This window comes from Sus scrofa, chromosome 12, assembly GCF_054392235.1.
Source record: "Sus scrofa isolate SSC_HxYL_T2T_F1_AM1 chromosome 12, Sscrofa_HxYL_maternal_Yorkshire_Landrace_v2.0, whole genome shotgun sequence".
In the NCBI taxonomy this organism is placed as follows: domain Eukaryota; kingdom Metazoa; phylum Chordata; class Mammalia; order Artiodactyla; family Suidae; genus Sus; species Sus scrofa.
In genome coordinates this window covers 22,957,744-22,975,410 of record NC_139394.1, presented here as the reverse complement: position 1 = coordinate 22,975,410, position 17,667 = coordinate 22,957,744, and the positions used below count along the sequence as shown (strand labels likewise).

General features: G+C 57.5%; 1 protein-coding gene across 4 annotated transcripts; it reads left to right on the top strand.

The window, feature by feature from the left end:
• Positions 1–7,467: 7,467 nt before the first annotated feature.
• On the top strand, positions 7,468–17,378 carry PPP1R1B (protein phosphatase 1 regulatory inhibitor subunit 1B). 4 transcript variants are annotated; one of them, XM_021067044.2, is made up of 7 exons: positions 7,468–8,205; positions 9,792–9,852; positions 10,144–10,166; positions 10,570–10,648; positions 13,696–13,899; positions 16,398–16,517; positions 16,594–17,378. In XM_021067044.2, the coding sequence occupies exons 1-7, from the start codon at positions 7,483–7,485 to the stop codon at positions 16,641–16,643; spliced, it is 1,260 nt and encodes a 419-aa protein (XP_020922703.2). In that variant the 5' UTR covers positions 7,468–7,482; the 3' UTR covers positions 16,644–17,378. The 4 variants fall into 4 exon arrangements, with proteins under 4 accessions (XP_020922703.2, NP_001431873.1, NP_001431875.1 ...); NM_001444944.1 differs by having other exon boundaries at positions 8,005–8,205; positions 10,573–10,648; NM_001444946.1 differs by lacking the exon at positions 16,398–16,517 and having other exon boundaries at positions 8,005–8,205; positions 10,573–10,648.
• The last annotated feature ends 289 nt before the right edge of the window (positions 17,379–17,667 follow it).

The window sequence follows — 17,667 nt, the reverse complement described above, 5'->3', positions numbered from 1 at the left end:
CAGGGGCCACCAAGGCTGGGGGTACCTCCAGCTTTCCCTTTCCACATGATCAGACTGCTGCCCCGCCCCCGTGGGCACCAGCTGGCACCCTGGCAGAACAGTCATAGGCTTGAGTGGGCCCCTGGGACCCTGATTTTCTGCTAAGAGGTAGTCAGGACCTGGGCACAGGGAGGGGGCTGGTGGCTTTGCAAGACCATTGACTCAGGGAGGTGGAGGTGTGTGCCTCCGGACTGAGCCCTAGCTGGGGTCCAGCAGGGTGTCAGAGGTGGGAACACTAAGGAAGGGGAGCAGACCGGTCCCAAGCCAGGATCCCCAATACCAGAGTCTCCTGTCTGGTTGTGTCATCAACAAGCCCCTGGGGGGGGGGCAGGCCTGAAGGGGGTGAGTGCTCTAGAGGGCCAATAACAATCACAGCACCTCACAATACTTTTAATTCGGGGGAATGTTTATTTAGCTGAAGACCTGATCTGCGAGCTCCAGATGTCTCAGAACCACCCAGGGATATCATTCTATCACAGGCCCTTTTATGGGTGGAGAAGCACGGCGGGCGTGAGAAGGTGAGGCGACCAAGGTCCCTCAGCTTCGAGGAGTAGAGTGGGATCTGGACCAAGACAGTCCAGTTCTGGCATCTGGGTTCTTTCCACCATGCTCTGCCACCTAGCTCCCCACCACCGTATTCTCAGCACCTGCTGAGAGCCAGGCCCTGTGCTAAGGATAAGAACTTCATGGGCAGTGTCTCATGCAACCCTCATGACAAGCCAGGAAGTAGATTCTGGGATTCTCGCCATTCTAGAGCTGAGGAACCCAAGGCTCAGAGAGGGTGATTAAGTCGCCCTGGGCGCCCAGGAAGGATGTAGCAAAGCTGGGCTCACACCGGACCTGGGTGACAGCACAGGAGTTGTGGCAGGCAAGGGTTTTGGCAGCTACTACTGGCTGGAACAAGAGAAGAAATGGGAATTCAGTTAGACAGACTCTGGGGAGAACTTGCTTCTTGAGAGGTGGGGGCTCCAGGAGCTGGAGTGGGGTGGAAGCAGGCTGGGGAAAGGCCATGGCTCCCTGAGTCAGGAGGAGGTGGAGGGGAGAGGAATGGGAGGGAACAGAAGGATCCAGAATAAGGAAGCCTAGGCAGAACCATATAACTCAGAAATCCTGGTCGGTGTTTTTCTGAATTTTGTCCCCACAACACCTACCTGCCCCATTCCCTGGAAATCTCCTGAGCACCCTCCACCCCAAGATTTGCTACCTGTGCCAGGATTTGCTACTTGTAGGGCACCAGGAGATCCGGTCTCTGCTCTTTCTAGCAGGGGGATGGATGAGAAGATAATCCTGCCACTTTACTGTAAGCACCTACTGTGTGCCAGGCACTTCATGTGTCTCAGCTTAATTTTCACAACAGTTCTGATAGCTATGACCCCTATTTTATAAATGGAGACACAGAGGAAGAAAAGAAAAGTTAAGTTACTTGCTCAAGGTCACACAGCTCGTAGGTGGGAGACCAGGATTTGAACTCCTGACCTGGTATGCCTTACCATGCTGTTCCTCCTTTCCTACTGAGCTCCTTGGGTCTACAGGGGCATGGCTGGCTTGACCCACTTGCCCAGCAGAGTCAGGGAACACAAAAGCAGCAAGCATCCCCCCCCTGCTCCCCAGTGTCTTTGGCACTTGCAGATACAAAGAACATGTCTCAGGTCTGCCATTTACAAAACCCCACCCCAGGTGGATTTTCTTTTTTGTTGTTGTTTTTTAGGCTGCACCTGCTGCATATGGAGCTTCCCAGGCTAGAGGTCGAATCAGAGCTACAGCTGCCAGCCTACACCACAGCCATGTGGGATCCGAGCCACATCTTCGACCTACACCAGAGCTCGTGGCAATGCTGGATCCTTTACCCACTGATCGAAGCCAGGGATCGAACCCATGTCCTCATAGATATCAGTCGGGTTTGCTTCTGCTGAGCCACGACAGGAACTCCCCCAGGGTGGATTTCCATGGTGCCTTTTATATGCTTGTGGAAGTGAATGTTCTGGAGGACCAGATCCCTCCTCTCATTATCCTGGGGATGCGTGTGTGTGGGCATCTCCCCAGAGCCGGATGCTATCCCAGCATTCCTTGCCCCCTCCCAGCCCCCTCTTGAGAGAACAGCAGGGTCAGCCAGTCTGTTAGCATCTGTCAGGGCGACCACCCTGCTACGGGAATTGAGATTCCAGCGCTCTCAGGGATGAGCCCAGGGTCCCCTTACCTCCCAGTTGCTCAGGGGAACTTCTCTAGGGAATCTGAACACCTCATCTCCCCAGAAACTAAGAAAGCCTTTGACACCCACCTTTGGGGCTGGGAGTCCTGGGTTGAGGGTTGTGGGGCGTTGGGAGGGATGGCATTTGGGCTGCAACCCACTAAGAGAGAGAAATCACCCTCCCTTCTTCACTCCACTGAGGCTCAGAGAAGCTGGGTTTCATCAGGGTTTTCCCACACAGATACGCCCAGTTCCTGAGAGAATGGGGGCAAGTTGGGGAGTTAGGGGAAGGAGGCAGGAGGGGCAGGCTGGCGGCTCTGAGCTTCTCCATGCAGCCCTCGGGGCCGGGTGCCTGGGCAGGAGGGGGGGCAGAGCAGCTGCTGGCGATTTATTAAGCAGTCACGGAAAAATTGGTTTATAAATTAACAGCTGTTTTAACTTTAGGGCCTCTTCTTCAGGGAATGGAAGCAGCCGACTGGACCGGGATTGGAGTGTGTGTGAGGCTGGTGGAGGGGGTGGGAGGCGGCAGGCTCCGGCAGCTGGCGTTCTTCGGGGGCAGCCTCAGCTGGCACCTCGGGGGGCACCAGGCAGTGGCCAGAGCAGGGGGTCTCCAGGTGCCCGGGGCTGAGGCTGCCCCCGCTGTGGGCTGCCGGCTTGCTCACTCCTCTCAACGATATCCACCTGGGGGCGCCAGAGGGCCCTGATACTGCTATAGTCTCGTCTGCCACCAGAGGGCAGCCCCAACACACTGATTTCTGCTTCCCACCCAGATCGATCCAAACTGGGCTGGGCAAGCGAGAAACACGGCCCACTGCTGAGCAGAAGAGAAGCCCAGTCCAGTGCATGCAAGCGATCTTCTACTCGCCCACCCTGAATGTGTTAAAGGCAGAGTAACTGTGAGAGTTCTGAGTCAGACGGTCTGCCTTTGAACACAGGCTCTGGGCAACAGCTTCATTTGCCCCATCTGTAAAATGGAACGATACTAATGAGAATTAAATGAGATAACACATATTAAAGACCTAGCCCAGTGCCCAGCGCAGAGTAAATCTCTATATATGTCACGCATTGTCAATTTCTATAACGTACCTGTTTATCTCTTCATTCATTCCTTCACCCATCCCCTCTATCGAATGTGGTACCTACTGTATTCTGGGCAGGCAAGTGATGATGCAAAGACAGATGGTAGGCAGGACCTGTCTGAAAATAGGGTGCTGGGAGTTATGATACACCTAGTGAGGGGGGAGGGGAGATTGACTTGGAAGGGGCGAAATAGAACATTTGGGGGTGATGACAACGTTCTTTATCTGTATTGATAGTGGTCGCGTTGCATAACATTTTCAAAAACTCATAAAAAGGTATATTTAAAATTGGTACATTGTGTTGTATATAAACTCTAACTCAATAAAGTTGATTTTTTTAAAAAGCCTCCGATGTGAATTTACTGAATGGGCAAAGGGTTGGATGATGGATGAATGAATGATGAATGTGTGAATGTCTCAGCTAACTGCCCACCTGTTCTGGTGTCACCATTTTCCCTGCTGAGGGTTCCCTTGCCCTCTCCTCGCAGTGTCCACGGGTTTTTCCAGAAGTGGGCCTTGGAATCCCCAACCCCACTCCTCCCACCGTCCCCCCACCCCCAGCCCGAGCAGTGGCAGGGAAAATGCCCCAGTGTGTCCAGTTGGTGCTCCCTGGCTTCTCCAAGGTTGCTTCCTGGGGCTTCCGGGGCCCTCCTTCCAGCTGCCACATTGCCAACCCGGCCGTGGTGCCAAGGTCAGGGGTGTGATGGCCAGCTACAGACCCAGAGTGCCAGCCGCGCCGAGGCCCAAACTCTGGCCTACTCCGCCACCTGCTGGGCATTTCAGGGACTGCATCCCTAGCTCTCTAGAGAAGCTGGAACCTTTATGAACACTGACCAGGAGCGCTGCCCTGGGCTGTGCACTTTATCAGTCACAGTACCACGTGAGGTGGGCTTTGAAATAGGAGGCAAGCGAGGCCCAGAGAGGCTAAGAAAGTTGTCTAAGGCCACACGGTAAGTTATAGATCTAGGATTCCCACCCGGATCTGTCCAACTCCGGAGTTTCTGTTCCGTCCGTGAGACTGTATCTTGCTTAGGAGAAGGGAGGGAATATTCGGGATTGTCCACTCTCTCCACCGTCCGGAAAGCGAGCAAAGGCTTCCAGAGAAGGAGAATGTAGTGCCTCCCTGTATGCCAGGCACTGTGGCAGGCACCAGACAATAATGTGAGGAGAAATTGTGTGCTTGAAATAGTGTGCTCAGACCTACTGCACATTAATAGACACCTTATGAGAAACTTTTTTTTTTTTGTCAGTCCAAGTGGAAGTACCTATAGTTCAAATGGAGTTAAGTCAAACAAGGTCTTGAATTTGTTCTTTGGACCCATCCGCCTGTGCTTCTAACTCAAGAATAATAACGAGGAGTGGCATATTATTTTTACATCTCATTTGCATATGATTAATTCTAAGTCAAAGAGAATGGAGGTCACCCCAGACCCTTGCTTCTCAGCCCCTCTGGGATGAGCTTGACCCCGGCGGACTCGCCCAGCCCTTGCTGGGCTCCCCCATCCTCCCCAGCCCTGCCCCATTCCTCGCCCCTGCCCACACCTCCTCCAGCTCCCAGAAGCCCTGTTCCCTTCCTCTTTGTCACCCACGCAGCCCCCGCCACCTGGCCGCCCACCTGAAAAACTTTTCCCCAAGTTCTTGAGAAGTCGCGTAGGATCCAGGAGAGAAAAATCAAAGTAATAAAACCTCATTTAATTCCTAACGGAGGGCAGAGCTGTGAGCTGCAATTATCTTAATGTTGAGCTATTTTTACTCTCTCTCCATCTCTGTCTCCTGCCTCTCTCTGTCGTGAGGCTTTCTCTTTCTCCTTTTGTCTCTCCATCTCTCATACGTGTTTTCTCTCCCTTTCTTTTCAGTTTTTCCCACCTCCCCCTCCTTTCTCTCTCTCATCTTCTGTCTCTGCCATCTTTCCTTCCCTTCCTCCTCCGTCCTGTCCCTGTGTCTGTACCTCTGTCAGCCAGGTTCCCCTGTCCCTCTTGGCCCAGGGTTCAGCAGCCAGAGCTGTGGGTGCCTGGGCAAAGGCTGGGAGAAGAGGGCAAAGACCCTCCATTCTATCCCCAAAGACCCTCCTTCTATCCCCAAAGACCCCATCTTCCAGGTCTAGCTGCCTTCCCAGCTGCCCCAGCCTGAGTCCAGCGAACTTTTTCTGATTCAGGACTGCCCAGAGCTCCAGTCCTTTTGGCAGAACCTCTATAAACAAGCCCTTCCTGGTCAAAGGTGCCTCAGCTGCTGTGGTCCCTAAGGTCTGCTCAGCTTGGATGGGCTCTGAGTTTCCACTGGGAGCCATGCCTCCTTGTCCTCTCATTACCCATCCAGCTGTCCTCTGTCCCCTTCATCCCAACCAGCTCCCCCCATCCCCAGTAACAGCAGGCACTGGCCCCTCAGCCTCACACTGGCCCAGTGGCCGCTGGGTTCCTGCCTAGGCCATGCCTTTCCTGTACCCCGCCCTTTTGTCTTTTTAGGGCTGTCCCCGAGGTATATGGAGGTTCCCAGGCTAGGGGTTTGAAATAGAGCTGTAGCCACTGGCCTACGCCACAGCCAGCAATGTGGGGTCTGAGCCGTGTCTGTGGCCTACATCACAGCTCACAGCAACGTCGGATCCTTAACCCACTGAGCAGGGCCAGGGATTGAACCCGCGTCCTCATGGATACCACTCTGGTTCGTTACCGCTGAGCCACAAGGGGAACTCCCCTGTGCCCCTTCTCAGTCTCAGGACCTTCTCATTTAACCCTCCCAAGGCACTGCCAAACTGGGCATGGTACCCGTTACACCCCACAACAAGCCATCTGAAGGAGGCATCTGGGCCGAGCCAGGGGCTGCCAGAGATGCCCACACCCCTGGGCCAGCAACCTGGCATCTGGCTCGTTCCAGACAAGCATAAAAGTCAACACACACAGCAGGACTGGAGCCAGGCCCCCGGGGGGTGGGGGAGTGTCCCTGGGTGACCAGGGCTTCCAGGGCGCATGGGCAAAGCACTGCCCTCCTGCCCCCCTCTCCTCCCTCCCAGACTTGGTGCTGACCCTGGAGCCCTGCCTTGTGCCCCTGACCCCATTTTCACAAGACTCCTCTGGCCTCTTGCTTCCTTTTCCCTCTGCCAAGGACCCAGCACGCTGGGGCTGGGCGTGGAAAAGTTGCTGGGTGGGGGAGGGGGACTCCAGACTGTTCCAGGCCGGAGCGTGACCCGGAGGGAAGAGGGCCAACACAAACAGAGCCCCAGGAAGACACACACACACACACACACACACGTACACGTCTACACACCCCCCTCTCAGCACTCACCCTTCAGCCCCTCACCCCTCAGACACCCAGGGCCATCTCCTCCCCTTTCCCCCCTTCAGAGACATGCACACAAACACCTCTGCAGACAGAGGCTCACACCTCAGAAATGAGCACGTGCACACACACACACACACACACACACATGAACACCTCTCCCCTCAGCTCTGTTCCTGCATCGCACTCACACGTGTGATGGCACGTGTACTTACAGGCTGCCCCCCACCACCCCCAACTCTGCCCTCCTGAGCTGGCTCTGTCTCCCCCACTTTAGATGTGGAGAGAAAAGGCAGGAGACACGTGACTCCAGGGTGTACCTCAAGGCAGGGACACAGTCGCCACCCCTGACAGGACAGCTCCCCGGAGCACAACCGCATCCCCCTCTACTGTACAGGCTGGAGCTGTGGGTACAGTACCCCCCACCCCCCTGCAAGCTGGCACAGCCTGCCCATCACCTTGACAGACTCTGACATCCACCCCCACTCCACCCCCTCCCCCGCACACGCACAGTCTTCCCACAGCCTGCCACTCACACCCGCATCCTTGACACTCTGACACACTTACTCACTTAGACACACACACACCACACCGACCCCCCCCCCCAACTCGCTAGGTATAGGCACCACAGGGCCCCTGGCACTCACTCTCACAAACTCTCTGCCATGGTGACTGACACGTGTCCTCCCACGCACAACCCGCTCTTTCACGCTCACTCGATTTCTAGGACACCCCCATTCACAGCGTGACACGCTGGTGGTATTCTCTTCACGGCCTCGCAGGCCTCGCCGTGAAACTCCAAGTACCCAGGCCAGGAAGGGGTTAAAGCCAGAGTCCCGTGTCCCCGCTGCCCCGCTCCCCTCGGCCTCCCCCCCTGATCCTCCCGGCTGGACTCCATCAATAATGCAGCTTCAAGTTCTGGGGAGACCGCAGGGGGCCCCCAGCCCGCTCCCCCGGGTCCTGGCTCACAATCCCCACCCTCACCCGCGGAGAACACGCTTCTCCGTGCTCATTGGCCACTTTCTCCTGAGCCCTCCCACCAAGCACCCGGGCGCCAGTCCCAGGCCGAGGGGACGGGCTGGGGACCCCAAGGCTGGGGCCGGAGGGGGAGACTCGGAGAGGCGGAGAGAGGCAGAGTCAGAGACACGCGGAGAGGGAGCGAGGGGGACCGAGGCAGGGCGGAGAGAGACCCTGAGAGAGATCGAGGGGAGGAGAGCAGAGGCAGAGACCAGACCCGCGAGCCGGGGAGCCCGGGGTGCCGGCGCCAGGGGACCGAGGCACCGGCGAGCCCCGGAGCCCCGAGCCGGGACGCCCGGAGCCCCGCGGGGCAGGCGAGCGGGCGGCCGCCCCCCGCCCCCCGCCCCCGCCCGCGCCCGCCCCGAGCCGGCGCGGTATTTTTATCTGTGCGTGAACCGCCCTCCTCCTCCTCCCCGCCGCTCTCAGCCCGCTGTCGCCGAGCCGCCCGGAGCAGCGCGGGGGAGCCGAGCCGGGATCGCAGCCCCGGACCCCGCGGCGCGCGCCCCGCCCGCCGACCACCCGCCGGCCATGGACCCCAAGGACCGCAAGAAGATCCAGTTCTCCGTGCCCGCGCCCCCCAGCCAGCTCGACCCCCGCCAGGTGGAGATGGTAAGGGGGCAGCTCCCCACTCCCGGCAGCGCCCCCCTCCCTTCCAACACCCGGGCTCCTCTCTCTGCTCCCCGGGCTCAGAACCGGCCTGGGGGACCCGGGCGAAGGAGTCCCAGGCCCGCGTCCGACGTGGCGGGGGCGCCGGGCGGTGCTGCGTGAAGTTCGCCAGAAACTTTTGCCCGGGGCCCCTGTCCTCATCCCGGGAGGGAGGACTGTCCTCCGGACCCCGCACAGTGTCCTCCTTCCCGAGACTCCCACTAGGAGGACCACTGGTGCCGTCAGATGTGAGAAACGTGGTCCAATGACCCACTACACGGAGCCGCTCCGCGGCTGCCCTCGCCCCTCTCTGGCCGGCTCTCTAGTCCCACCCTGCATGCCTGGGCTCGGGGCTGGGGGCTGGGGTCTCCAGAGCCTTGCCGTCATCTCTAGGACCTCCTGGCAGGCAGGAGAAGAGCCACGACATGGGGAGGGGGGATGGTGACCAGACTTCCCGGAGGCCAGAACTCCTCGCCACTCCCGACAGCCTTGCTGGGCATGGGAGGCCTCCAGGGCGGGGGTGGGGGGTGATGGAGGGAGAGAAGAGGGTTCCACCCCCCCCAACCCAAATCTAGCCGTTCACCTGTTGCTGAGATGCCGCTGCCACCCAACAGAGCAGTGAGAGTGGGGCCAAGTCATTTGGGGGAGGGTAGAGGGGGCCATGGAGAGCCCGGCTGGGTCCCTCCCGAAAGCAACTTTCCGACTGGAGGGCAGTGCTGGGAGCTTGGCTGGGGGTGGAGGGGTGGCGGTTTCAGCTTAATTCACCTGGTTCTCTTTGTGCATTTCCCTGGAGCTCAGAGGGGACCTAATTAACTGACAGTTGGTCTGATTGCCAAGCTGGGGGGAAGGGGGGGGAGTGACTGTGAGAGCTCAGTCCCCCCCCCCCACTCTTCAGCTTGGTTCATGTACCAAACTTTTTGTTTTTTATGAGGACAGGGCAGAGTTCTGCACCCTGAGAAATACTGCCAGAGGGGCCCAGACCCAGGTCCCCAAAGACCACCCTTGGGGCCCCTGTGGACATGGGGCTCAGGTCCACACCTGAGCCTCTGTGGGAGGTTGGAGGTGCCTGCAGTGCTGGGCTCAGCCTCCCTTTGTGCCTGGATCCAGTTTCTCTGGAGCCCTTGCCTTGACCTTAGGTGGGCAGGGCCACATGGGTGTCATGGCTCCTGAGGTCTGATGTCTTCAAAAACAGGAGAAGAAGGACCTTGGGAGGGGAAGGACCCTGGAGTAGTCACGGAGTGGGATGGGCATCGGCTGGAAGCCAGTGATGGGTTGTTCTTGTTCCTTCTCTGCCTTGGTGTGCTGTGTGGCCTTGAGCTCTTTGCTGAACAGTTTCTGAGCCTAGGATTTTCACCTCGGTCAAAGGAGGGGGTTGGGTGAGCCATGGGGTTCCTTTCAGCTCTGACAGCCTTTGATGCAAAGGTTGCCTGGGGACTCCAAAGCACTGTCCCCTGCTTCCCCCGGGGGGGGGGGGGGGGCGGGGAGGGCTAGGGAGTGGGCTGCAGGTGTCTGTCCGCCTCTCCTTCCCTTCTCTTTCTCCATCTCCTTAGATCCGGCGCAGAAGACCAACCCCTGCCATGCTGTTCCGGCTCTCAGAGCACTCCTCTCCAGGTGGGCCCCTTCTCTGTCCCCTAGTCCCGGCCCAACCCTAACTCTGATGGCTTCTTGGGGCCCCTGCCAAAGTCCTATGTGTAAGAGACTGAGCAGAAGATAGGGGGATGGGTAAGGTCTGGGAGCCCAGCTCCACCAGTTTCGTTTATTGACCAGGCGCCTCCCAACACCAGGAAGGAAAGGGCATGGAGGTTGAACCATTGGGGAAAGTAATTTGGATTCTTTCTCTCTTCCCTCTCTTTCTCCCTCTTCTCCGTGCCTCCTGGCCTGCTCATTGGCGGTCTCCCACAGAGGAGGAGGCCTCCCCTCACCAGGTGAGTCTCCAGGGGCAGCTGGGAGGAGGGATGCCAGGGCCCTTTGGGATGGGGTGGAGGGGGTGACTTCCCAGCTGATGGCAAGGCACCCCCCACGAGGACATTAGCATATCAACTGGCACCTGGGTGAGAGAGTGCCTGGGGCCAGGATGCCACCAGCCAATCCTGAGCCTCCTCTGTCCTTGTCTGTCCTCTGCTCATGCTCAGCCTGGGCCTCCAGAACCCGGGGTTCTGCCCTGAGCCATGACTATGGAGTTCCGCCCAAAGCCACTGCGTGTAGCCTCAGCTGAGGGGCAGCGGGCACAGAGATTAGACTGGTCTGCCTGGGTTGCCCTGGAGGCATGGAATGGGGGGTGGTGAAGGGAGCGCCTCTGTGAGCCCATTTAACCTGGCACTTCCCCAGCAGAGAGCTGCAGGAGAGGGGCACCACCTCAAGTCGAAGAGACCCAACCCCTGTGCCTACACTCCCCCTTCGCTGAAAGGTACTCCCCTTCCACCCATCAGTCTGCCTGTCCCCTTGGCCCCTGGAACTGAGCTGACCGTGGGTGTGTGTGTGAAATCCTGAGCTTTTGTCCATGGGGAGGTATTGTCTGTGTACCCACCTTAATCCCGTCTTACAAACCAATGTTTTCTTAATTTGGCCTTGTAAACAGAAGGAGCCCAGAGGCTGAAAAGGGGGGTGTGGGTTAAAGTCAGGTTATGGGGTTGAACAAAAAGAGGTAGCTGCCCGCGCGTAACAAGTACGTGCCAACCTAAAGAGACTCAGCCCTGTGCCTCCTTTGCAAATGCGCTGGACCATCTCCCTGGACCACTTCCCCAAAGGGCATCCTCTTTGGGCTGCATCCCTTGCTGTCCTCTCCCATTTCCATTGCCATTTGCACAGGTCCACACAGCAGTGCTTCTGTTCATGCTTTTCTTTTCTCTCCTAAAAGCCAAGTCACTCCTATAGCACACGCTCATTGAATACCTAGGGTATGCCCGGTCTTCCTGGTGGGCACTGGGCAAAATAAGAGGGCAGTTTGGCCTCTGCCCTCCTGAGGCCTTTCTCCTCTAAAGGGTCAGGGGTAGTTACAGAGAAGAGGATGTGTGAGCTGGGATTTGAAGGATGAGGAGGAATTCAGAGGGCCAGCAAGGTGCTAAGGGGCATCCCAGGAAGAGGAAGGAAGGTGTGCAAAAGAGAGCAGGTGTGAATCACTGGAGACTTGGCTTCCAGTGGGGGAGCTGGTGGAGATACACCTGGAAGAGAAGGCGGGACAGGCGGGGGTGTGGGGAGTGTCTCTTCCTCTCGAAGCCTTAGGAGGCCTTCCCACCCCCACCTCGGCTCTTCCTGCCTGGCCAGCCCCCTCCTCCCACGGAGGGAGGGAGGGAAGGAGGGAGGGAGACCAGACGGTTGTGCTGAGAGCTCCCTGGGGTGGGTTTAATGAGTTCCCAGAAACCGGCCAAGGTCAACAGGTACACCTGTCGGGCCAGCCAGCCGAGGCTGGGAGGAGAGGAGAAAAGGACCGGCACCGGTTCTCTTCCCCCAGGGCGGAAAGAGGATGGGACAGCAAGCAGGCAGTGGCTTCGGCATTTGGGAGGACTTGCTGCCTGTAGGGATGCAGGGAAAGCCCACCCCTGAAGCAGGATCAGGGAGGAGGTGGCTTCTTCTCAGGAGAGGGAACAAAAGCAGTCTCTCTCCTCAGGCGGACGGGGGAGACCCACCCTTGGACTCTTGCTTGTGGGCGAGGGGCAGATGGCTGGGGTGAAGAGGGGAGGGAGGGCCAGAGTGCTTCCCAGGGACCCTACCGTGGCCAGAGATGCACCCACACCCCCCCTGTCCCTTTGGGCTGCAACTTAGGAGGGTCTGAGTGGGGAGAGGTGGGGGGGAGGTCAGGGTCCCAGAGATGGAGACAGAAAGAAGGAGACAGGTGGGAGGGTGAGGGGAGACCCCAGAGAGCCCTGAGAGGCACAAGGCGAGGCATGCAGGTGGCTGCGGGCGGCGACACAGGGCTGCACACACCTATTGTCGCTGTGGCTCAGGAACTGAAGAACCCAGCTCTCTACCCCCGGCTGCTCCGGCTGCCACCTCCTCTCCTCCCTCCCCACCCCCAACCTTCAGAGGACCCTTCTGAACGTGGAGGGCCCTGTTTTATAGGCTTTGGTCCCTTACTGGGTGAGGGAAAGCAACTGGCAGGGTTGGGAATTTGTAGGGGAGAAACCCACGCCCCCGCGGGAGGGTAGATGGTGAGTCTTGGCTTGAGGGGGGCGCTCCAAGCCCGGCCGACCTCTCACGCTTGGCTCAAGGTGAAGCTTTGCTGCGTCCCCAAGGCCAGGGCAGGGCAATTTATTGTGCTTTTATTGCCTGGGTAGCTTGCCCAGAGCTAGCAGGAGGCACCGGGCGGAGCTCGGGGCAAGGCGGGGCAAGCGGCACACACAATGCACCCTCTGTGCCTGTCCCCGAGTTGGCAGGAGTGCGGTGCCCTGCTCCCTACACGGGAGGTTTCCAGCCTGGATCTACCCGCTCTGGACTCTGTGAGGGGCGGGGCTGCCCGCGGACCAAGAAGTAGCTGCAGCAACCCCAGCCCCTAGCCCGTCAGCATCTGGTCTGTGGGCCTTGAGTTTAGCGACTCAGATGCTCTAAAATCCCACCAGATCCTGGTTCCCCTGCTGCCTCTGCCCCAGCCACTCCTCCCAGGGTCCCCTCAAACCCTGCCCTTCTGCCAGAGTCGCCCAGCCCTGGCCCCTTTCTCCTAGCCCCCTGGTCCTTTCCATCTTCTGGAAACTTCTCCCCAGCTGCCCACACTCTTCCCTTCCTAGGTCCTATCCCAGCAGGCCTTGGTGGTGTTGGGGGGGTGGGTGGTGTTAGCAGATTTCTAGGTCACTGCAGAGGGAGCTGAAGCTTGGGGATGTGGGTCAAGATTGTGGGGGCCGCATCTGAGCACGCCACATCCCCAGGCGCGGACTTTGCTGGCTGCAGACTGTTGCATCCTTAGTCTCAGAATTGTTCCTACCTCTTAGAGCCTGGGGCAGAGGAGTGTGGAGTAGCCTCAATGATGGGGACAGTGCCAGTGAGCGGGAACCAAGCCGGCCATGGAGTGGCAGGCAGGATCAGGGTGGGCAGTGAGCCGTGAGCAGGCTAGCCACACCCTTAGCAATCAATGGAAACGGACAAAGCCCCCAGGGCCTGGCCTACGGGCGCTGTGCCTTCCCCTGGGGTGGTAGCCAATAGACAGGCTCTCCAGCCAGGGAATGTTAAGCTGCTGCTGTGCCCGCCTGGTCTTGTCCAGGTTGGCACCCATGGTGTGGGGAGCTGCCTGGTGCCAGCTTCTGGGGAACCAGCATCTTTGGACTTAAGAGCCAAACAGGATGTACCCCCTGCTGCTTCTGCCCTGGTCTGGCCCCCAGCAGGCTGACCTGCAGCCTTTAGCTTTCCACCTAGACCCCTGAGGGGGTCAGCTCTGTCCTTAGGAAGGAGGCTGGGAGCTGGGCCACATGCCTTTCGCTTCTTGGGTCTGGCTGACCCTTGCCTTCCCGGGTCCCCCTGTGCCAGCCGTGCAGCGCATTGCTGAGTCTCACCTGCAGTCCATCAGCAACCTGGGTGAGAACCAGGCCTCGGAGGAGGAGGATGAGCTGGGGGAGCTGCGGGAGCTGGGCTACCCAAGAGAGGAAGAGGAGGAGGAAGAGGAGGATGACGAAGAAGAGGAGGAGGAGGAGGACAGCCAGGCTGAAGTGCTGAAGGGCAGCAGGGGGGCCGGTAAGCTGAATGGGTTGTAAAGCCTGGGTTCTACCACCACGGGTTAGATGGGGTCCTCCTTGAGTGTCCTGGGACATGGGACATCAGCCCCCCCCCCCAGTTCAGAGTTTCTCACACATGTGAACTGTGGTCACACCACAAGCCCCCCCATCCTCTCACCCCACGGGATGCCTTGCTCTCAGCCTTAACCTGACACCTGGGCTATTTGCATTCCTTTTCTTTTTCTTTTCTTTTCTTTTTTTTTTTTTTTTTGGCATTTTTAGGGCTGCACCTGCGGCATATGGAGGTTTCTAGGCTAGGAGACGAATCCGAGCTGTAGCCACAGGCCTATGCCACAGCCACACGCCACAGCCACAGCAACATGGGATCCTAGCCACATCTGCAACCCATGACGCAGCTTTTGGCAACACCAGATCCTTAACCCCTGAGCGAGGCCAAGGACCGAGCTCGCAGCCTCACGGAGACTAGTCGGGTTCGGAGCCCACTGAGCCACAGTGGGAACTCCAGGGCTGGTCCCATTTTTGACTCAGTCCTTCTCCCAATTATTTTCCCCTAATAATTCCTCTCTTCCTTAGAATGAAGGCAAGGCCACGTGAGGTTTGTGGCTAGACCCAAGAAAGGTCTTTCCATCTGTGGTGGTAGCAAGGAGCGAGGAGATAAGGGATAGAGGACTCGGAGTGTCCCGTGCCCCCGACACCTGCATTTCTGAACCTAGCATGTGGTCTCTGCGGAGAGGCTCAGGGCTGGTTGATAAGTCCTCTCCAGGAACCTGTGGCTCTTGCCTCCTTTTTATTTCCCAGGCTGGAGGTGAGAGGGTGCCCTCTAGTGTCTAGATGGAGAATTTAGGATTCAAGAACCAGCGCATCCTCTGGACCTCCAACCCCAGCTGCCCGCAAAAAGGGGCCAGGGAGGAGGAAGGAGCCTGAGACCTACGCAGGAGATAGAGATCCCAAGTCCAAAAATCTCCATGGGGGGGTCCCAGGGCCTAGAGAATTCCTAGGCAGAAGGATCTCAGCCCCTCCTATGGCTGTTTTTCTTCCCTGTCTGGCAGACATCTATCCCTCCCTGTGCACATTAAATGTTTGGGCCCCACTATTTATGGGGATGAAAAATAGCCAGGAGTTCCCATGGTGGCTCAGTGGTTAACAAACCCAACTAGGATCCATGAGGATGCAGGTTTGATCCTTGGCCTCACTCAGTGGGTTAAGGATCCGGTGTTGCTATGAGCTGCGGCGCAGGTAGGTGGCAGAGGTGGCTCAGATCTTTCCTTCTTGTGGCTGTGGTGTAGGCTGGCAGCTGTAGCTCCAATTTGACCCCTAGCCTGGGAATTTCCATATGCCTCGGATGCAGCCCTAAAGCCCTAAAAAAGAAAAGAAAAGAAAAGAAAAAGCCAATCCCTAATTGAAGGCCATCCATTGCACCCAAACAAAATGGAATGGGCCTCCTCTTTGCATTGGCAGTGGGTGCATCAGCCATGGGAGAAAAACTCCAGTTGGAAGAGTTGAGTCTCTCTCAGGACCCCCCACCCCCACCCCCACCCCAGAACAGCTGAAGAGGAGGTGAGAGGAGACTCTTCCCTCAGGAAAAACAGCAGGGCACTGGGTCAGATGACAAGACAACTGGAGTTCCTGCAGTGGCACAATGAGATCGGCAGCATCTCTGGAGCGCTGTCACGCAGGTTCCATCCCTGGCACAGTAGGTTAAGGATCCGGCATTGCCGCAGCTGTGGTGCAGGTCACAACTGCCTCCAGGATCTTATCCCTGGGCCCTGGTTCCCTGAGGTACTCCATATGCCCCAGGGCAGCCAAAAAAATGGAAAAAAAAAAAAAGATGACAAGACAACCAAGGAGCAATTATCAATTGCCACCACTCCTGGAGCATCTCCTGGGGGCCAGCACTGAGCTGCAGAGTATTAACTATTGTTTTATTTAAGGCAGTCTATGCAATTTCTTTCTTACCATCCCCTTCAGAGAGATAACAACAAACTTAACTAAGTCATACGGTTAGACATTGGAAGAGCAGTCTTAGGCCTGTGCTGTCTCCAGTATGCCATGATCACCCTCGGAAAGCATAACCTCAGCCAGCTGACTCAGCTGATGTTCCAGAACAGTCATATAGATACTCAGAGCCTGTATTTTTGTGTGTTTGTTTGCTTTTTTAGGGCCGCACCCGTGGCATATGGAATTTCCCGGGTTAGGGATCAAATCTGAGCTACAGTTGCCGTCCTATGCCACAGCCACAGCAACGTCAGGAATTTCCCGGGTTAGGGATCAAATCTGAGCTACAGTTGCCGTCCTACACCACAGCCACAGCAACGTCAGATCCGAGCCGTGTCTATGACCTACACCACAGCTCATGGCAACGCCAGATCCTTAATCCACCGAGCGAGGCCAGGGATCAAAGCCACATCCTCATGGATGCTAGTCAGATTTGTTTCCACGGCACCACAATGGAAACTCCCCAGAGCCTGTATTTTTATCCCTTTTCCCCATCCCCAGCTGGACAAAAGACAACTTGTGGCCAAGGTCTGGAGGGTCCCTGGGAGCGCCCACCCCCTCTGGATGAGCCCCAGAGAGTTGGAAGCTCTGAGAACCAAGTGGAAGACCCCGCATTAAGTGGTGAGGCTTGGGGAGGGTTGGTGTTGTGATCTTGGTAGGCGTGGCCAAGCCCTAAGTTCCTTTGCTTGCCTTGCAGAGCCAGGGGAAGAGCCACAGCGCCCTGCCCACCCTGAGCCTGGCACATAGGTACCAAGCCCTGCATCTCCCAGATGGAAGTGGAGAGGGCATTGCTGTTCCTCAGAAACCCACCCCATCCCTACCCTATTTTGTACCTTTCTCAATTGCTAGGGCTGCGGCTTCTAGAAGACTAAGGCTGGTCTGTGTTTGCTTATCTGCCCACCTTTGGCTGATGCTCAGAGTCCCTGGGCACTTGCTGCCTGATGCCTACCCCTGCCAGTCATTCCCCCATTCACTGGGTGGGAGCTGGGGTGTGAGAGTCTGCATTGGAAAACTCAGTAAATGGGGGACAAAGGTTCATCCTTCACAATTCTACTCCCCAGACCCTCTCCCCTGGGCATAGGAAACCCACAGGGCAGGACCCTAAGATCTGGGGAAAGAGGGTACTGAGAACTTGTAAGTGCCCACAGATCCTTCTCCATCCCCTGGGAATTCCTTCTCACTGGCGTCTACCAGGGCCCAGGATTCAGGCATCCTTTCCACAGCCTCCACATTTTGGAAATCTTCCCCTTATCACCTGCTCCCCAGCCTGGGTGCCTGGAAGATGGACTGGCAGAGGCTGCTTTGTTGCCTTTTGTTTGTGCTTTGATGCCAGGAATGCCGCCTAGTGTAAGTCCTTGGGAGGAGGGGCAAACAGTGGGGGATCTAGGCTCTCCTTGTCCTCCAGCTGCTCTGTCCTCTTCCCTTCTTCCCTGACTCCAGGCCTGAACCGCTCCCCTGCTGTAATAAATCTTTGTAAATACCTGTGCTGAGACTTCTCTTTCAGGGAAAAGGAGAGGGAGGAGGAGGTTCACTATGTGGTAGTCATCCAAGGGTCAGGTCCTTGACCGTAATGTCCAGTCCTCTAGTTTGCAGCCTTGACTGCAGCCAAGTTCCAAGCCCTCTTAGGAAGGACCACAGACATTCTAGATCCTGCTAGGGAGGTGGAAAGAGGTGGGGCGGGGGCGGGGGCGGGGTGGAGAGAAGAGGGGTGCTTCAAGAGTAACTGGATTCCTCGTCCTCCAGGCCCGCAGGCCTCCCCTCAGGAAGCTCC